The 22,497-nt window shown below is 35.3% G+C and overlaps 1 protein-coding gene across 1 annotated transcript; it reads right to left on the bottom strand.

The window, feature by feature from the left end:
• Nucleotides 1-3,623: 3,623 nt before the first annotated feature.
• On the bottom strand, nucleotides 3,624-20,164 carry LOC123528791 (phytanoyl-CoA dioxygenase, peroxisomal-like). Its single transcript, XM_053521573.1, has 7 exons — nucleotides 19,988-20,164; nucleotides 13,294-13,448; nucleotides 12,129-12,297; nucleotides 11,169-11,432; nucleotides 10,700-10,849; nucleotides 5,156-5,293; nucleotides 3,624-4,459 (listed from the first exon to the last, which is right to left on the bottom strand). The coding sequence occupies exons 1-7, from the start codon at nucleotides 20,045-20,047 to the stop codon at nucleotides 4,400-4,402; spliced, it is 996 nt and encodes a 331-aa protein (XP_053377548.1). The 5' UTR covers nucleotides 20,048-20,164; the 3' UTR covers nucleotides 3,624-4,399.
• Nucleotides 20,165-22,497: the final 2,333 nt, after the last annotated feature.

The following is a 22,497-nucleotide window of genomic DNA, read 5'->3' as shown; positions in this document are numbered from 1 at the left end:
TTGCTGAGGTAGAACCACTTTCTTTTAACCTGAAAAAAACACAAAAACAACTGGGATATATAATTTTTGCATTTGATTCTACTTGACATCCACCAAAAGAACTTCTGTCGTACTCGTACATCAGCATGTACGTTAAAGACCTAGGATCACATCATACTTGCATTCCTCTTCCTTCAGTGAGAACATAAATCCAGTTGCACTATTGAGTATCTAAACTTGGGTGTGTTTTTTGTCTATCCCAAACAGTATACTGTGAAATCATTTTTATTCGTGTAGGATGCATTTTCGCGTATTTCGCGCTAGGACCGATGCGCGAATTTAAGACCACGCTATTATTTTTCAATTTTATTTTTTCATTTATAAATTGAAAATGCGCGAATTAAAGCCCGCGTGAAACAGTCCTTTTTCATGTTTGCGCGAAATTTCATGCCAGCTTATTTTAAATGATTTCACAGTAGATATATGGTATTTATTTTACAGCCTGGCTGTTCTTTCAAACAATCAGATATTTGCTTACAGAATATATAATATGACCCTTATATGGACTTCTTACATAAACATACTTTGGAAGCATACAATGCAACCTAGCATAAAAATAACAGACTCTCTCTACGATCAAGTCTGTTCAAGGGAGGTAATGAAACATGCAATATCCCTCAGTCCCTTTAGCAGTGGCTTCTTTTTAACATCAAATGAGCCCCATGATCCAAAAGCGCCAAAAGTCAAAGTGTTGAGTAAAGACAATGCTCTTGAGCAGCAAAATTAAAATGATTAGTGAGAAGTATTGCAAATATGTTGTAAAACAAGAGCTGTCGGAGGACAGCAACGCTCGACTATTTAACAGCCTTGTCGCTTGAATGAATAAGAAAGTCGAAAAAGGGGCATAATTTAGTAAAAAAGTAAAATAGGGTTATGGAACCTGCATAGTGCTTATCAGCTCATGACAGTGGACAAGTGTGTGAAGTTTCAATCCATTCCCATTAGTGGGTACTGAGATACCAGCTTACATATAAGAATTTAACCCAAAACTCCTAAGTTTAAAAAGGGGCATACTTTTGTAAATTGCAAAGATGAGTTATTGACCCTTTGCACTGCATGTCATATCATGACAGTGAACAAGTGTGTGAAGTTTCAATCCTTTCCCGTTAGTGGATACTGAGATACCAGCTACATACAAAACCTTAACCAAAAAATTCTAAGTCGAAAAAGGGGCATAATTTTGTAAAAAAGCAAAATAGAGTTATGGAACCTGCTTTGTGTATGTCAGATCATGACAGTGAACAAGTGTGTGAAGTTTCAATCCATTCCAATTAGTGAGTACTGAGATACCAGCTTACATACAAAACCTTAACCAAAAATTTCTAAGTCGAAAAAGGGGCATAATTTTGTAAAAAAGCAAAATAGAGTTATGGAACCTGTGCAATGTAAGACAGTTTATCACAGTGAATAAGTGTGTGAAGTTTCAATCCATTCCCACAAGTGGTTACTGAGATACCAGCTTACATACAAAACCTTAACCAAAAATTTCTAAGTCAAAAAAGGGGCATAATTTTGTAAAAAAGCAAAATAGAGTTATGGAACCTGCTTTGTGTATGTCAGATCATGACAGTGAACAAGTGTGTGAAGTTTCAATCCATTCCAATTAGTGAGTACTGAGATACCAGCTTACATACAAAACCTTAACCAAAAAATTCTAAGTCGAAAAAGGGGCATAATTTTGTAAAAAAGCAAAATAGAGTTATGGAACCTGTGCAATGTAAGACAGTTTATCACAGTGAATAAGTATGTGAAGTTTCAATCCATTCCCACAAGTGGTTACTGAGATACCAGCTTACATACAAAACCTTAACCAAAAATTTCTAAGTCAAAAAAGGGGCATAATTTTGTAAAAAAGCAAAATAGAGTTATGGAACCTGTGCAATGTAAGTCAGTTTATCACAGTGAATAAGTGTGTGAAGTTTCAATCCATTCCCACAAGTGGTTGCTGAGATACCAGCTTACATACAAAAACTTAACCAAATCGGGACGCGGACGCCGACGCGGACGCGGACGCCGACGCCGACGCATGGGCGAGTCCAATAGTTCTACTATTCTATGAATAGTCGAGCTAAAAAGTACTGATTTTATCAAAAATAATGTATGAAAATTGTCTTTACATAACATAAAATCAGTTGTCACATTTTCAATTTCTGAATTACCATTATCACAAACATTTCGATCAACCCACCATTATCAGATACCATTGATTACAAAAACACAAACAGATACTGCCATTTAGATAAAAACAATTATAACAGTAATAAAATTGAGTTTTAATAATTTAATCTTCATTATCAACAATCAGTAACAGTACATGTATAATAAAAAGAATTTGTTAACATATCTAATTAATACAAACATCAGTTGAGGCATTGGCCATTGGACAAAGACAAGTTATGTATACTGTATTATTGGTGCAAGGGAGTTTTTGGCACAAACTACTGCCTCAGTTTTAAAAGGATTTCAGTGAAACTTCATACACATGATGATCATAGAGGTATATCAAATAAACATACTGAAATTGTATTTATAGAACTAGTTATTTACAGTCATTACAGTTTCTGAATCTGGGCTTCTTTATGAATCTGCCTCTTTCACACAAGACTGACACTGTAATGGCACAAGACTGACACTGTAATGGTAACAAGAGGTCCAAAAGGCCTAAGTTTCTCACCTGAAGAGGACTTTGACCTTCTGACTTTACTTCTGACAATATATTATCTGAACATATATTAAAAGTTCATAAAAAAATTAAAGTTTTTTTTTTAATTTTTGCAGTGACAGCTCCAAAATAATTAACCATTTTGAAACTTTGAAAGTGGTTCAACAAAGTGTGTCTTAGATCAAGACTTGTGAAGATCTATCAAGCAGGTTATTTATAAGGAATTTTCTGTTTTTAGCTCTGATGATCCCTACCTCAAGCAAATAACATTTGAATAAGATTGAAATAAGTCCATAAAAGGCTGCTAAAAGGCCATGTTTAGCAAAGACCTTTCAAGCAGCTCATGAGAAGAAGTTGTTTCTCTATATTAAGCTGTGGTAGCCCCTAGATTGAGTCTAGCAGAACCATTTAAACAAGATAAAGAGGTCCATACAAAGATACTGTAGAACAAGTTTGGTGAAGATCCATCAAGTGATTCCTGAAAGATTTTTCTACTTTTAGCTCTGGTGACCCCTTAGAGACCAAGTACAACCATTTGAACAAATCTGCGATAGGTCCATACAAGGATGCTAAAAAGGAGTTTGTGAAGATCCATCAAGCGGTTTGTAAGAAGACATAAAATTTTGTTTAAACATTTTTTTTTTTTAGTTTTAACTCTGAAAACACCGAAAACAAATTTGACAAAGGACCATTTGTAAAATAGGACCAAACAATTATAATACAAGTTTGGTGTTCTGACTAGTAATCTCAGTGAAGACGTTTAAGAAAAGTGTTGATATGGAGGACAATGGATGAAGAATGTAGAACGATGGATGCCAGACCATCCAACAATATTAATAGCTCACCCTGAACAAAGTTCAAGTGAGATAACAAAAACACAGCTGATTTTATCATTCAGATCAAATGATAACAGAAAGGAAACTGATTTATAATCATCTAATCTTTATTACCAACAAGAACAATAACAGTACAATACTCTTTTTCAATATTTTCAATATGTGTCCAAAAAAAAACAAAGACAGAAAACAACTTTGTTGAAAAATGTTTTCTACTGTTCTAATGTAAGTCAGGATTAAAATCAACACATTTATTGGAAATCTAGCAATAAGAGTGGTACCACTAATCAGAGCTTTTCTTTCAAAATTTTGGTGGACAATCTGGATTTTTAAAAATGTACCACAATGCAGCAACTTCGTCCATTTTTTCTGTCACTCATTCACATCAAAATTAGCTTAGACATAGTTTTGCCAGTGCAAAGTCCTCGGAGACTAGAGTACAAAAAAGTCATAAATATTTGACTGCACCTTGATTTTCATTGACATGTGTTTAATCAAATGGATTTAACCCAATTCAATACATAAATATATTATATACCTGTATATATATTTAAATCTTGTGACTAAACAGAAATACTTGATAAAAAAAAATAAGCAACACACAAAATACCGCTTTTACTTTTGACTACATTTTGTATATGTAAAATATCTAAAGAATGTAAAAGACTAAATATTGACTGAATCACACATTTTCTCTACAGTCCCTAGACTTGTGTTAATACTGAAAAATCAATATACAGAATGGTTCACAAAATTTGTTCTGAAACTGTTATTGATTCATGTTGATTGGAATCACAATAATTACAGTCCAGTCTGTTTCAAGTGTCAAGGTCATATCAATTTCACCTAGCAACTGACTTCTTTAATCCTCCATAAAAGATGCCTTTCCTCTTACAATTTTGGATCGGAACTTCCAGATGTCCTGAAAATGTATAAAAACGAATATCTTTTATTTTATAGAAATAACTGTATATGTCATAAGGTGGAGAAAACATACAGCTAGACAAGAACTCAAACCCTGGATCTAAGAATACTGGTCCAATGCTCTGCCGATCAACATGATACAATGTACATATTTTCTCCTCCACTTTTTTATGAAGTTCATAATCTTTACAGTGTACTGATAGCTTTAACTGCTGCAGTGTACTTGCTAGTCTGTGTAGAAAATATATAGCAGACATGATTAAAATCTCAGTAAAATTTCTTTCAATGAAACATTCATTACTAAAAGTTTCCAGTACAGTAGAGACCCTGTAAACCAGTATCCCTGAAAAAATGAAATTCTCCCAAAACTATTTATCATGGTGCAAAAGAATTTTTTCTTGCATGCTGGACAGGATTTTCCCGTGCTTTTCCGGTGCTAGAAAAACTCATTTTACACCCAGGCAGGAGGCAGGAGCCTCGTTACCACCTAAACAGTTACCCTTGTGCCGGATATTTCCATCTTTACCTGCAACCAGTGAAAGATTCTTATATTCCATTCAAAATAGAAATCCCCTAAAACTGAATATTTCTTTTTTTTGTCCCCAGGTTTTCTGGTTTAGAGAGGTTCCAATATGTCTGAAATATCAACAATGGCCATTGCATTTCTTTCCATATTCAGTAGTAAAAGCTTTACCTCATATTTGATCTCGCTCTTTGGAATGCCTGTATTTCTCTCTGCCACTTCTAGCACCTCATCTTCAATCTTCTGTTGAACTGTATCTTTTAAGTCCACGAAGTGACATTGTCCAGTACTGTAGTGGCAGGATATTGCCTTCAAGAAAAAATGATATTATTATTATTATTATTATTATATTAAATCAAAAAAATATAGCAAACTAGAAGATGCTTTTGTAAAAAAGCGTATGTCTCCCCCAATGCATAGTCGTATATGCAAGAAGTCAATAGGGGACAAGAGCGAAAGTCAAAGAGACTGATGGTTGGCTGCAATAGGGATCACCTACTTGGCATGTCCAATCATCCCACTAAGTTTCAACATTCTGGGCCTAGTGGTTCTCAAGTTATGAATTGGATACAGTTCTCCAAGTTCGGGCCCCTGCAACCTTGACCTTTGATCAAGTAAACCCAAAATCATTAGTGGTCATCTACTCTACATGTCCAATTATCCTATTAAGTTTCAACATTCTGGGTCCAGTGATTCTCAAGTTATTGATTGGAAAGAGGTTTCTATATTCAGCACCCTGTGACCTTGACCTTTGACGGAGTGACCCCCAAAAACAATAGAGGTCAGCTACTCTGTAATTCCTATCTCCCTATGAAGTTTGAAGGTTCTAAACCGGAAATAAATTGCCATTTTCTATCTGCTGTGACCTTGACATTTACTAGAGTGACCCAAAAATCAATAGGGGTCATCTACTGTGCATGTCCAATCAACATATGAAGTATCAACATTCTGGGTCAAGTGGTTCTCAAGTTACTGACCGGAAATAGTTTTCTATGTTCAGGCTCCTGTGACCTTGACCTTTAACGGAGTGACCCCAAAATCAAAAGGGGTCATCTCCTCTGCATGACCAATCATCCTATGAAGTTTCAACATTCTGTGTCAGACGATTCTCAAGTTACTGACCGGAAACAGTTTTCCATGTTCAGGCCCCTGTGACCTTGACCTTTAGTGGAGTGACCTAAAAAACAATAGGGGTCGTCTACTCCAGTAGCCCTACCATCTTATGAAGTTTGAAGGTTCTAGGTCAAATGGTTCTCCAGTTATTGATCAGAAATGAAGTGTGACGTACGGAAGGACGACGGACGGACGGGGGGAAAAAACAATATGTCTCCCCCAGTTAGGGGGAGACATAATAATTAAATCTATATTCATATGCATTCAAACTGAGTTACAGATTTATTATAATAAGATATATTAAACTCAAATTCATACCTGAAAATACAAATAATTACTACATAGTATCTATGTAAACATAAAATTATCATGTATATGTTAAAGAGTCATTTAAATGTTGCTTGCAGTTTTTTCTTTCTCTTTTTAAAAAACATTTCAGCTCTGAAAGGAGCTCAAATCTGAGAAAGTTCCATTCAAGAATGTTTCAGGCCAAGTCAAGAGGAGAGGTAGGAAGAAAACATACTGTGCCTCCTACTTCCATATTTTACCTACAAATGTACCTTCCTAAACTCCTTTGATTAGCACCATGTATGATGACAGGATGGAAGAAGAGAGTATTTTTTACTTCTAAATATTATCTACCTTTCCAAATCTTTTTTTTCACTTAGCACCAATACCACATAATAAGGAGAAGATAGAAGAACAGGTTACCTCCTGCTTCCAAATTTTACCCACACCTTTCTGGATCCCTTCCTTCTGTTGGTACTAGCACCATGTATGGAGACAGGATGTATAAACATATACTTTATGATGTACTTACCTTTCTGAATCCTTTAGTTCTGTTGACACCAGAACCATGTATGAAGACAGGATGTATAAACATATATTTTATGATGTACTTACCTTTCTGAATCCTTTCGTTCTGTTGGCACCAGAACCATGTATGAAGACAGGATGTATAAACATATACTTTATGATGTACTGACCTTTCTCAATCCTTTCGTTCTGTTGGCACCAGAACCATGTATGAAGACAGGATGTATAAACATATACTTTATGATGTACTTACCTTTCTGAATCCTTTAGTTCTGTTGGCACCAGAACCATGTATGAAGACAGGATGTATAAACATATACTTTATGATGTACTGACCTTTCTCAATCCTTTCGTTCTGTTGGCACCAGAACCATGTATGAAGACAGGATGTATAAACATATACTTTCTGATGTACTTACCTTTCTGAATCCTTAAGTTCTGTTGACACCAGAACCATGTATGAAGACAGGATGTATAAACATATACTTAATGATGTACTTACCTTTCTGAATCCTTTAGTTCTGTTGACACCAGAACCATGTATGAAGACAGGATGTATAAACATATACTTTATGATGTACTGACCTTTCTCAATCCTTTCGTTCTGTTGGCACCAGAACCATGTATGAAGACAGGATGTATAAACATATACTTTATGATGTACTTACCTTTCTGAATCCTTTAGTTCTGTTGGCACCAGAACCACGTATGAAGGCAGGATGTATAAACATATACTTTATGATGTACTTACCTTTCTGAATCCATTAGTTCTGTTGGCACCAGAACCATGTATGAAGACAGGATGTATAAACATATACTTAATGATGAACTTACCTTTCTGAATCCTTTAGTTCTGTTGACACCAGAACCATGTATGAAGACAGGATGTATAAACATATACTTAATAATGTACTTACCTTTCTGAATCCTTTAGTTCTGTTGGCACCAGAACCATGTATGAAGACAGGATGTATAAACATATACTTTATGATGTACTTACCTTTCTGAATCCATTAGTTCTGTTGACACCAGAACCATGTATGAAGACAGGATGTATAAACATATACTTTATGATGTACTTACCTTTCTGAATCCTTTAGTTCTGTTGACACCAGAACCATGTATGAAGACAAGATGTATAAACATATACTTTATGATGTACTTACCTTTCTGAATCCTTTAGTTCTGTTGGCACCAGAACCATGTATGAAGACAGGATGAACAACCATATACTTTATGATGTACTTACCTTTCTCAATCCTTTAGTTCTGTTGGCACCAGAACCATGTATGAAGACAGGATGTATAAACATATACTTAATTATGTACTTACCTTTCTGAATCCTTTAGTTCTGTTGGCACCAGAACCATGTATGAAGACAGGATGTATAAACATATACTTAATAATGTACTTACCTTTCTGAATCCTTTAGTTCTGTTGACACCAGAACCATGTATGAAGACAGGATGTATAAACATATATTTTATGATGTACTTACCTTTCTGAATCCTTTCGTTCTGTTGGCACCAGAACCATGTATGAAGACAGGATGTATAAACATATACTTTATAATGTACTTACCTTTCTCAATCCCTTAGTTCTGTTGGCACCGGAACCATGTACGAAGACAGAATGTATAAACATATATTTTATGATGTACTTACCTTTCTGAATCCCTTAGTTCTGTTGGCACCAGAACCATGTATGAAGACAGGATGTATTAACATATACTTTATAATGTACGTACCTTTCTCAATCCCTTAGTACTGTTGGCACCAAAACAATGTATGAAGACAGGATGAATACATATACTTTATGATGTACTTACCTTTCTCAATCCTTTCGTTCTGTTGGCACCAGAACCATGTATGAAGACAGGATGTATAAACATATACTTTATGATGTACTTACCTTTCTGAATCCTTTAGTTCTGTTGGCACCAGAACCATGTATGAAGACAGGATGTATAAACATATACTTAATAATGTACTTACCTTTCTCAATCCCTTAGTTCTGTTGGCACCAGAACCATGTATGAAGACAGGATGTATAAACATATACTTTATGATGTACTTACCTTTCTGAATCCCTTAGTTCTGTTGGCACCAGAACCATGTATGAAGACAGGATGTATAAACATATACTTTATGATGTACTTACCTTTCTGAATCCTTTAGTTCTGTTGACACCAGAACCATGTATGAAGACAGGATGTATTAACATATACTTTATAATGTACTTACCTTTCTCAATCCCTTAGTTCTGTTGGCACCAAAACAATGTATGAAGACAGGATGAATACATATACTTTATGATGTACTTACTTTTCTCAATCCTTTAGTTCTGTTGGCACCAGAACCATGTATGGAGACAGGATGTATAAACATATACTTTATGATGTACTTACCTTTCTGAATCCTTTAGTTCTGTTGACACCAGAACCATGTATGAAGACAGGATGTATTAACATATACCTTATAATGTACTTACCTTTCTCAATCCTTTAGTTCTGTTGGCACCAGAACCATGTATGGAGACAGGATGTATAAACATATACCTTATGATGTACTTACCTTTCTGAATCCTTTAGTTCTGTTGACACCAGAACCATGTATGAAGACAGGATGTATAAACATATACTTAATAATGTACTTATCTTTCTGAATCCTTTAGTTCTGTTGGCACCAAAACAATGTATGAAGACAGGATGTATAAACATATACTTAATAATGTACTTACCTTTCTGAATCCTTTAGTTCTGGGGGCCTCCGTGGCCGAGTGGTTAGAGTCGTTGACTTCAAACCATTTGCCCCTCATCGATGTGGGTTCGAAACCTCATTTGGGGCGTAGAATTCTTCACGTGAGGAAGCCATCCAGCTGGCTTACGGAAGGTCGGTGGTTCTACCCAGGTGCCCGCTCGTGATGAAATAGTGCACGGAGGGGCACCTGGGGTCTTCCTCCACCATTAAAGCTGGAAAGTCGCCATATGACCTAAAATTGTGTCGGTGCGACGTTAAACCCAACAAAATAAAATAAATAAAATAAATATCCTTTAGTTCTGTTGGCACCAGAACCATGTATGAAGACAGGATGTATAAACATATACTTAATAATGTACTTACCTTTCTGAATCCTTTAGTTCTGTTGGCACCAGAACCATGTATGAAGACAGGATGTATAAACATATACTTAATAATGTACTTACCTTTCTGAATCCTTTAGTTCTGTTGGCACCAGAACCATGTATGAAGACAGGATGTATAAACATATACTTTATGATGTACTTACCTTTCTGAATCCTTTAGTTCTGTTGACACCAGAACCATGTATGAAGACAGGATGTATAAACATATACTTTATGATGTACTTACCTTTCTCAATCCTTTAGTTCTGTTGACACCAGAACCATGTATGAAGACAGGATGAATAAACATATACTTTATAATGTACTTACCTTTCTGAATCCTTTAGTTCTGTTGGCACCAGAACCATGTATGAAGACAGGATGTATAAACATATACTTAATAATGTACTTACCTTTCTGAATCCTTTAGTTCTGTTGGCACCAGAACCATGTATGAAGACAGGATGTATAAACATATACTTAATAATGTACTGACCTTTCTGAATCCTTTAGTTCTGTTGGCACCAGAACCATGTATGAAGACAGGATGTATAAACATATACTTAATAATGTACTTACCTTTCTGAATCCTTTAGTTCTGTTGACACCAGAACCATGTATGAAGACAGGATGTATAAACATATACTTAATAATGTACTTACCTTTCTGAATCCCTTAGTTCTGTTGGCACCAGAACCATGTATCAAGAGAGGATGAAAGAACACTGTATCTCCTGCTTCCATTTCAAGGTGAACTCTGGGCTGGTCAGGTTTGTAATCACGTACTCCATGGTACATCTTGTTGACACCACCCTATAGTCACAAAACACTTATAGAAAAAAGTATGTCGCAAGACATGACAGATTCAAGAAACTAAGGGAAGTCTAACATAACAAACATAATTCATTTTAAGAAATGTATATTTTTCTAAATTTTATACCAAAAATAAACTGTTTCCAGTTTAACTGAAATGAAAAAGTAGCATATTTTTTTCATCTGATCATAACTTTTATCCAAAGTCAAGATTTTGTCAATCTGTATCATTTGTAACAGCAAATAATCAATTATATGTACTGTGTCCAAACGTTTAAAATGTAACATGTACATAATCATCATTTATGCAAGTGATTACCTCCCATTCTGGGTAATCATGCTGGAGTAGCTTCCCTTTATGTGTTCCTGGCAAGACCACAAGGCAGCCATTATCTCTGTTTATTTTTTCCATGGCTGTCCATGCACAGACAATCCTGTCTACTGGTCTGAAGCTGAAGTAATAAAGGTCCTGGTGCATGGGATGGCGGGATGAAAGCTTGCCCGGATCTGGGGGTTTGTTGATCAACATTGTGTGCATGGCAAGGATGTCTGGACCCAGAAAACATTCAACGTAATCTGCTATCTGAAATTGTTTGTGTAAAGGGATATATGAAATTGTTCATGTAAATGGATATATTCATTTATATTTTTAACTTCTATTCGACAATACCTATTTAATACAACAGTAATTGGTTAAAAGACTTATGGTTACGTTCTCCAAGTTTATACTAATAACACTGATTGACTAAGCCTTGTATCAAATAAACCCAGATGGAATAAATTCAGAAACAACTGCCTAATGTAGGAAATCTATCACTAATGATAAAGTAAAGATTTCCTAATTTCATATTTTATCCTAGGTTCTGATGAAAGCTTCAATATATTAAGTCATGACTTCCAGTGTAACAAAAAAGCTGAAATTTCTTTGACTATAACTTTTAACTGGATAAATAAAGCAATCATTAAACAAAATATCATCCACATCCTAGAAAATGTTATAAAATATCAAGTATTTATACTGTATTACTATTATTCCATAAATATTGATTCTAGAAGCATTCTAGATTTTGTACCCCAGTGTTTTGGTTTTTTATTCAGTTTTGAGGAAATAGTGACAGCTAGGGCCTGTCAGGAGGAAAAACACAAGTCATAATCACTATCAGAAAGAACGGAAAAATCACAATAAGTCAATCTTCAAATCGAATGTCATGTGTAGACCCTTTCTCATATTCATGTACATTTCATATATATATATATATATAGCCCCTGACTGTATTACCTGTGGAAGGCAACAGTATTCCCAAAGCACGTCATCTGTATGCCATGCCTGAATCTTCGTCACAGCTTTCTGGTCAGGTACAAATTCTGACTTAGCAATGGCGACATCCCTCATTATGGTCATTCCAGGAACCTCAACTTCCTTGCGACAGATCTGTTCAAATCTCTTCCTAAATTCACAAATACATATGCATGTAATATAAAGCTTTATTAATCAGCCAAGACATTTCGTAACACGGCAACTGAAAACTCAAGAAAATTTAATCTAAAACATCTGTACATGATTAGACTATTGAACAAATACTAGAAAAACAACTTCATGATATAAATTATGTAATATGATATATATTTAGCAGGGTTTTTTTAGGCCGTTTTTATAGCCGCATAAAATTGCCGTTATTCGGCTATATTCCCAATGCCAAAAAGTATGTATTTTTCCCAAAATGAGTGCAAAAATTCCCAATCTACATTCTGAAAAAAAAATTCATCAAAATTGCACAAACATTGACCAATTTATGGACAAGTTTGTAATGGAAGTATGTTAAAGAGGTTGTACAATGTGAAACAAGTGTATTAGAAAGTGCTTAAACACATCCTTACTACATTCTATGGGACTAAAGTAAATATTTCCCAATTTGGAACATCTAAGCGTCAAATTTCCCAATTTTGGAGGTATAGGCTATGTTCCCTAATAAGCAAGAAAAACCCCTGTTTAGTTCATTATAAATGAGAAAACAAGGGTTTATATAAATGCCTGTTCTTTGCTATGTCAGACAACAGTAAATCATAAGTACCACAAATTTTCTATGACAGACCACATCAATCTTTTAATGTATTTCATGTGTACTTTTATGTCACCAAAACTAACTGAGCCGGGCCATGAGAAAACCAACATAGTTGCTTTGTGAACAGCATGGATCCTGACCAGCCTGCGCATATGCGCAGTCAGGTCAGGATCCATGCTGTTCACTTTCATAGCCTATTGCAATTAGAGAAACTGTTAGCGAACAGCATGGATTCTGACCAGACTGCGCGGATGCACAGGCTGGTCTGGATCCATGCTGGTCGCAAAGCCACTATGTTGGTTTTCTCATGGCACGGCTCAACTACTTTTGCATTTTCCTGTTTCTCTACAATTAATAATAAGACCACAATCACCACCATACCTGTATTTTTCTAAGTCTGATTTTGCAACCAGGTTCCTTATAACTAGGTAGCCATTGTCTTCATAGAACTTCCTCTGTTCATCAGTAAGTTTTGTTTTGGCCCTTTCCAAGGTGTATCTGTATGGTGAGGCATATCCACTCACTGGTTCTCTTTGCTTGGTTCATAGTTAAGGAAACTCTTTTTCATTATTTTTTTCAAATTTCTATATTTGGTGCCCAAAGGAAGTACACAGTTTCATGACTGATAAAATCAACACTAATCATTTCTAGATTATATCATTTACTTAAATAAGTAATGTTATTTCAAAGTGACCAAGTCCCAAGAGAGCCCTTTCCTGTAACCTTGAACTTCAAGGAAAAGACATAACTTTTTTATGACACTTACTATACTTATCATTTGTGTCAAGTTTCATCAGAATCCCTTATATACATGTAGTTTAAAAGTTATAGCTCATACACATACTGTTTTGGACAGACAGACAGATGAAATACCACACAACAGACAGTCAAGTCACTATAATTAGGCCTGTCTTTATAAAAAAAAAATGTGAAGATTCCAAGTTAAAAATCTGAATTGAAGTATTTCCATTTTGTATAGTTAATACTTAAACTATATTTTTAAAGTTAGCTAAAGTTGTTATGAAACAATACATATTTACATGAAAAGACATGAGAAGAAAGGTGAAGAGCTAAGACATGAGAAGAAACGTGAAGAGCTATGAAAATGTTTGTTGTACATATCTATACAATTTGAATATATTATTTATAAACAAACAATGTACATGTCACTTCAGCAGTCTCTGGAACTCTCAGTGAATGGTAAAGTACTTGCCAGATTATCAACAAGAGCTGTCAGTGGACAGCGTGCTTGGCTATTCTCAGTGCTTGATAGTATAATATAAGCTATGAGTAAAACTTTAACATTACAATAAGCATATTCTAAGTCGAAAAGGGGCCATAATTCAGTCAAAATGTTTGATAGAGTTGCCTCCTCCTTTTTACAGACTGGGGTCATGATGGTTATCAAGTACCGGTATGCAAAATATCAAAGCAACATCTCAATGGGCTTTGAAAATATTTGGGGTGGTACGCAAACTTTAACATTTGTGTGACACTCACGCTCATGCTGGGGCGAGTAGGATAGCTCCCCTATTCTTCAAATAGTCGAGCTGAAATTAATTAATTAAATCTAAAGAGCAGTAAAATCAAAAATACAATGTAAACTTAGGTCATGATTAACATATAAATCATACGAAGTAGATAAAAAATGTTTCATATTTATAATTAGACTCAAAACTAATGATATATGATAAAGCAACAACTTTTATCTAGTTTAATTATGTCAGCAATATACACAATATTATTCACATACTAGAAAATGACCTATCTTCATTTGTTATAAAATATCAAGTATTTATATTACTATAATAAAATATAGATAAACAATCTAGATTTTGTACCCTCAATTTACGTGACTAAAATCACAAAAAAAAAAACCTAACAAGCTTTTCTAACTGAATTTATACAAGCTGTCCAAATAAATTTTCTAGGATTTCAAATTTTATAATAAGACTGAACTAAACTTTAACTATATTTCAATTAATAATGTGTTACCGGTACATACTTTAAAAAAACTGAAAAATAAAACGTTTAAATGAATACATTCATAAAGTTGCCTACATCATAGTACATGCATATGAAATATTAACAATTTTGAACAGGGAATTTGGCATTTAAATACTAATTTTCCTCTTTTCTAAACAGGAATAAGAATAATTTTAGTACTAAATTATGTATGAAATTTAATTTTTATAATATCTTAAGTTTACACTGTTTAATAATTTGCAGATTTGTATTTATTTGTCCACCTCCTTATTTAGAAAAAAAAAAACAGTGCTAATGTGTATGAGGTCCAGCAGTCATAACACTGGGGCTCAAACTTATGACATCAGGGGCAAGCAACTCATGTAAAAATGTACACATTTACACTGAAATCCTTAAATTGATCAGATACCAACATAGCTTTTAAGGAAATGGTTTGAGGATCTTTTGCTACATCAGTGGAGTAGGATTTTTAAGAGCAAACTAGAAATTGCTTTTGTAAAAAAGCACATGTCTCCCCCAATGCAAAGTCCTATAGGCAAGAAGTCAATAGGGGTCAGAAGCAAAAGTCAAAGAGACACTGATGGTTGGCTGCAATAGGGATCATCTACTTGGCATGTCCAGTCATCCCGCTAAGTTTCAACACTCTTGGCCTAGTGGTTCTTAAGTCACTGTTCAGGCTCCTGTGACCTTGACCTTTGATCAAGTGACTTAAAAATAAATAGGGGTCATCTACTCTGCATGTCCAATCATCCTATTAAGTTTCAACATTCTAGGTCAAGTGGTTCTCAAGTTATTTTCCGGATATAATTTTACATGACCAGGCCCCTGTGACCTTGACCTTTAATAGACTGACCCAAAAATCAATAGGGGTCATCTACTCTGCATGTTCAATCATCCTATGAAGTTTCAACATTCTGGATCAAGTGGTTCTCAAGTTATTGATCGGAAATTGTTTCCATGTTCTGGCTCCTGTGACCTTGACCTTTAACAGAGTGACCCCAAAATCGATAGGGGTCATCTACTCTGTTCAATCATTCTATGAAGTTTCAACATTCTGGGTCAAGAGGTTCTCAAGTTATTGATCAGAAATGGTTATCAATGTTCAGGCCCCTGTAACCTTGACCTTTAACAGAGTGACCCCAAAAACAAATAGGGGTCCTTTACTCTGCAGGAACAATCATCCTATTAAGTTTCAACATTCTGGGTCGAGAGGTTCTCAAGTTATTGATTGGAATTGGTTTTTGATGTTCAGGCCCCTGTGACCTTGACTTTTAACAGAGTGACCCCAAAATCGATAGGGGTCATTTACTCTGCATGACCAATCATCCTATGAAGTTTCAACATTCTGGGTCAAGTGGTTCTCAAGTTACTGACCGGAAATGGTTTTCAATGTTCAGGCCCCTGTGACCTTGACCTTCAACAGAGTGACCCCAAAATCAATAGGGGTCATTTACTCTGCATGACCAATCATCCTATGAAGTTTCAACATTCTGGGTCAAGTCGTTCTCAAGTTATTGATCGGAAATGGTTTTCCATGTTCAGGCCCCTGTGACCTTGACCTTGAGCAAAGTGACCCCAAAATCAATAGGTGTCATCTACTTTACATAACCAATCATCCTATGAAGTTTCAACATTCTGGGTCATGTCGTTCTCGAGTTATTGATCAGAAATGGTTTTCCATGTTCAGGCCCCTGTGACCTTGACCTTGAGCAAAGTGACCCCAAAATCAATAGGTGTCATCTACTTTACATGACCAATCATCCTATGAAGTTTCAACATTCTGGGTCATGTCGTTCTCGAGTTATTGATCAGAAATGGTTTTCCATGTTCAGGCCCCTGTGACCTTGACCTTTGACAGAGTGACCCCAAAAACAATAGGGGTCGTCTCCTCCAAAAGCCCTACCAACCTATGAAGTTTGAAGGTTCTAGGTCAAATGGTTCTCCAGTTACAGCTCGGAAATGAAGTGTGACGTATGGGCGGACGGATGGAAGGACGGCAAAAACAATATGTCTCCCCCAGAGGTGGAGAGACATAATTAATAAAAACCGCTTCTAAATAAACTTGGTTTAGAACCCAGTACCCTTTAATATTAGTTAAATCTTTAGGCACATATCCAACCCAAATATCACTTAAAAGTAGACTGTAGTATATGCACTTCAAGAGTGACAATTCCTTTAAAACAAGCCTTTTGAGGGACTGAAATTTTCATTCAGTCAGTTTTGTGATGTCTTCTTGACCAAAACTGTACAACAGACTCAGTCTTCGTGCTACTTGATCTATCTTTCAACAGACTCTATTATACAGCAGTCGAGTCACAGACAAGGTATATACACAGCGAGAGTAAGTTATCTATGCCTTTGTTGTTAAAATACAGTGACCAGTGTCAAGAACTATTAGTGTGATAAGTAAATACCAGTTCTATTCTGGCAACTCCCTGTATCATTTCTATGGCAACATTTCCCAGTTACTGGTACTGATGATAAACCCGGACAGATGATAAAGTCGAACACCTTGGAAATATTCGACTGCAATCGGTTATTTATAAAATTGAACAACCATCTAATAGTTTCCACTTACATCACCAACTGGTGTAAACAAAAACAAATTTGGTAAATATTCTGTATAAATAAATGACTTTAATATAAGTTTGTATAAAAAATATTTATCCAAAATTACTGGGGAAGAGGGTGTTTTTCGCGCATGCTCACTGTCGAAACATGAAGGCCAGACATTTGTTAACTTTTAATTATTTGATCAGGAATGACTGTTGCAGCTTTATGGAGAATGTTTCAATATAATAATACCAAGAAAATTTTGTAAATGACAAAGGGTTCGAATTTATCATCAGTCAACGTTCATACAGTCCCCTTTTTACATACCCATTTCAGGCCCTCACTTCATGTGAGTTTGCTTACTAAATATAAATTTAAATTATGTAAAGTTTTCAGCAAAGGTTAAGCTTTATTTTGATACCGACCATTGATTTCAATTTGCAGAAATAAAAAAGTTACAGGTAAAAAGCCTCATTTTCTGTTCGGATTTATCAAATATAAAAATGACCCCTCCTATTCTATCTATAATGCTCCAAAATAGCTAAATATAAAAATGACCCCTCCTATATATATAAAAAAAGAATATAGGAGGGGTCATTTTTATATTTAGCCATTTTGGAGCATTATAAATAGAATTTCAGGCTTCTTTTTTTATATATATAGGTTATAACACACTAAATAGTTGTTGTTCTTTATTCTATATAAAATTGACCTATTTCAAATGACCGCAGCACACATCAGGACCCATTTTAAATTTCTGTAACTTACATTTTCTTGAAGAATATTGTCAGTGCTAACTAAAAATCAAAAGAAAAGTGGGGGTCATGTTTGATGCAAGAAAAATAATTTCAGTCAAACATACAAACTGCAAAATCAGCTAAAAAATGAGTCCCCAAATTATACTGGTGGTGTATGATCTAAGTTTCCATGAAAAATTTTGTCATGGTGTTATTTCATGATCAAAATGCTATCTTCATGTCAAGCATAGATCTGTCATGTGTTTTTACCAAAAACAATGCAAAGAAAATAAGGAAAATAGCTCTACACAGCGAAAAAACTGAGGACTATTTGTATCCGCCATTATGCGACTACCATTTTTTTTCGCACCATTTTTCTATTTAGTGTCTGTATGCCTATATAGGAGAGGTCATTTTTATATTAAGCCATTTTGGAGCATTATAGATAGAATTTCAGGCTCCTGTGTATCAACGATGAACATTTTATTTAGTAGCTGGACCTACCTGCGTTTGTGATGAACCAACTTTAGATCGACCAGTGAATGCTTGTATACAGTTAGTTTCGCCAAGATCATTCCGCACTTTATGATCTAGACTGCCCGAAATAAGGTCACTGTATAGGTCCAGTAACGAGTTAGCTTCGGAATAATTGCACACAAACCAGTGTTTGAGAGTTATTTCACATTGAAAAATCACTATAATTATGAAAACCATAGTGAAAGTTGTTATTTTATAACAATGCTCTTCAACTGGAGGAGCCTGAGTTTAATTTGCAACACACTTTCTCATGTTTATTTTGTGGCAGCATTAAAACAAATAAACGGGACCCTTCCGCAGTTTGTACATTGTTCTTTTTTTTTTTTTGAGAGAGAAATAAAAAAAGGTCAGGGTGGCATAAAACTTTGGGGGGGGGGGGGGGGGCAGAGATGATAATCCAGGAATTTATTTATTAATTTATTATGGCCTAACTTTGAAAATCCTAGGGAAAAGTTGTTAAAATTTAAAAATTCTGATTCCATAAAAACATTGTTTTGCCCGTCAACAGATGAACAGATTTTAATGAGCGACATCACAGCAATCTCGCCATTATTGATTTTAGCAAACTTTCATTTTATTGACTGAATAATGCAGTGATTTATTCGAGATGATTAAAAGTAAATCTTTAGTATGTATTCACACAAAATTTAGTTTGCAGATAAGTATCGATATCTTTAGTAAATAGCATGTAGGTATCATTACTTATTCATTAGGAAATCTATTACTGGATGGCTAGAAAATTTCCTGAAGATTTTTAACTGTCTGGTAACCGGATGGCTAGAGCGCAGGCTAGGCGTCCAGTTACCAGATGGCTAGACACTTCCTATATGAATTCATTAGTAGAAATTGTTCACATTACCTTCTAATACATACTTGGGAGATCAGTCGCTCAGTCCACTGACATGACTCTCTGTCTCAAATTCTTGAATGCCTTATGTAGCCCAACAAATAACGTTGTCAGGAATAACAGCGAATTTTTCATATTTCCACAACTTTACATGTTCTACCGCTTTCTACGTACAGTTCTAAGCAGTTGGTGGTAATTGGTATAGGGCACAAGAAAATCAAAGTTTCTTCACATTTTCAAGCAAATCAGTATCATCTGGTAAAACGGTTGCCATACTGCTGAAGCAAATTCCAGCAATTGCCAGTTGTCATGATAAAGTTATGAATAACGTTGTTAAAATAAAATAAAATAAAAAATCTCAATAAAATTGACAAAATATTTCAATTAGTAAAAACAAATATAGAAAAAAGGATACACAGGAAATTTTATCCCTATTCGCGATGTGCCCCAATATTGTTTGTAATCTGTCTGCCATCCTGGCTTATCACTAATGTGAAAATCCAAGGGCAATGCTATTTAAATCCTCAAAACGTCCTAATTTAGAAACTGAACTTTGTTTACATTTTTTTCATGTTGGTGCAGTTACAATCACTACAATGTGAAAATTACTCTCATTACACAGGTACAGTACACTAAAAAGTGATTTCAAGGTGCAAAATGCACTAAAACCTTCACATTATTAACAGTGTTGTCTCTCATAAGCAGGTCCATCTTAGATTATTAATCCCAAAGAGCTATAAAAATAAAAAAATGTATTTAAAAAAAAATGTATTTTATACTTCTTTGTTAATCCTTTAAAACTTCAATAGTTTGTTCAAAGGATTTATCTTGAACTACTACAAAGTGGACCTAATTCGCTGGTACATCTGAAATTAACTATTTGCCCTTGAATATATGTATTACACACTAAATCTTAAATGATAACACTTGTGTTTAGTGTAAAAGACATGAAATAGAACAAGTTACCTCAACTGAACAGAATTAGGAGAGGATTTAGATTGATGCTACAGGCCAAAATGAAGATGCATCAAGAGATTCATGCATTTCAAAATGATGCTACATACCAAGTTTGGTGAAGTTCCATCTACAAGTTCAGGAGAAGTTGATAAAATGTTTTCTGTTTTAGCACTAGCTGACCCTAAACTTTTAAAATGACACTACAGACCAAGTTTGAAGATCCATCACACGATTCTGGAGAAGCTGTTCAAAGGTTTTACAAGTTTTAGTCCTAGTGGCCCCATACAAGGGGCTAATTGCCCTTATTTGAAACAAGAGGGCCATGATGGCCCTATATCGCTCATCAGCGTTGATCTGGCCTACTGACCTAGTCTTTGACCTAACATGACCAAGTTTAAAACTTGACCTAAAGATCATCAGGACAAACATTCTGACCAAGTTTCCTGAGCACTGGATCACAACTGTGGCCTCTAGATTGTTAACAAGCTTTCCCTTTGATTTGACTGGGTGACTTAGTTTCTGACCCCACATGACCCAGATTCGAACATGACCTAGAGGTCATCAAGACAAACATGCTGACCGATTCTCATGAGTTACAAAATTAAACTGTGAACTCCAGAATGTCAATAAGATTTTCCTTTGATCTGGCCTACTGACCTAGTCTTTGACCTAACATGACCAAGTTTAAAACTTGACCTAAAGATCATCAGGACAAACATTCTGACCAAGTTTCATGAGGACTGGGTCACAATTATGGCCTCTAGATTGTTAACAAGCTTTCCCTTTGATTTGACTGAGTGACCTAGTTTCTGAACCCACATGACCTAGATTCGAACATGACCTAGAGGTCATCAAGGCAAACATGCTGACCGATTCTCATGAGTTACAAAATTAAACTGTGGACTCCAGAGTGTTAATAAGATTTTCCTTTGATCTGGCCTACTGACCTAGTTTTTGACTCCACATGACCTAGTTTCAAGTTAGAGATCATCTATACAAACATTCTGACTAAGTTTCATAAAGATTGGGTTACAAATGTGGCCTCTCAAGTGTTAAAAAGCTTTTCCTTTGATTTGACTAGGTGACCTAGTTTTTGACCCCACGTGACCTAGAGGTCATCAATACAACCATTCTGACCAATTCTCATGGGTTTCCAACTTAAAAATGTGAATTCTAAAGTGTTACTAAGATTTTTCTTTGATCTGGCCTACTGACCTAGTTTTTGACCCCACATGACCCAGTTTCAATCTTGGCCTAGAAATCATCAAGAAAAATATTCTGACTAAGTTCCATAAAGATTGGATCACAACTGTGGACTCTAGAGTGTTAACAAGTTTTTCCTTTGATTTGAACGGGTGACCTAGTTTTTGATCCCACATGACCTAGATTCGAACTTGACCTAGAGGTTATCAAGACAAACACTCTGACAAATTCTCATAAGTTTCCAACTCAAAAGTTTAACTTGAAACTGTGGACTCTAGAGTGTTAACAAGGTTTTCCTTTGATCTGGCCTCCTGACCTAGTTATTGACTCCAAATGACCCAGTTTCAATCTTGACCTAGAGATCATCTATACAAACATTCTGACTAAGTTTCATAAAGATTGGGTTACAAATTTTTCCTTTGATTTGGCCTGGTGACCTAGTTTTTGACCCCTCATGACCCAGATTTGAACTTGACCTAGGGTTTGTCAAGACAATTCTCATGAATTTCCAACTTAAAACTGTGGACTCTGAGTGTTAACAAGATTTTCCTTTGATTTAGCCTTCTGACCTAGTTTTTGACTCCAAATGACCCAGTTTCGAATTTGATCTAGAGATCATCAGGGCAAACATTCTGGCCAAGTTTCATAAAGATTGGGTCACAAATGTGGCCTCTAGAATGTTAACAAGGACAATGACCGGTAACAATAGCTCACCTTGAGCACTTTGAGCTCGGGTGAGCTAAACAAGAGCTGTCAGTGGATAGT

This window comes from Mercenaria mercenaria, chromosome 13 (genome assembly GCF_021730395.1).
Source record: "Mercenaria mercenaria strain notata chromosome 13, MADL_Memer_1, whole genome shotgun sequence".
NCBI lineage: Eukaryota > Metazoa > Mollusca > Bivalvia > Venerida > Veneridae > Mercenaria > Mercenaria mercenaria.
This window is presented reverse-complemented; position numbering and strand designations above follow the sequence as displayed.

What these genes read in the sequence shown, in the direction of transcription:
- LOC123528791 (XM_053521573.1), bottom strand. Translation starts at nt 20,047, where the DNA reads ATGGCAGACAGATTACAAACAATATTGGGGCACATCGCGAATAGGGAT. An exon ending in TCAGACTTAGAAAAATACAG is followed by an intron (nt 12,298 to 13,293) that starts GTATGGTGGTGA and finishes TTGTGAATTTAG; the next exon opens with GAAGAGATTTGAACAGATCT. An exon ending in GAACTAAGGGATTCAGAAAG is followed by an intron (nt 5,294 to 10,699) that starts GTAAGTACATTA and finishes TTTTTCTTGAAG; the next exon opens with GCAATATCCTGCCACTACAG.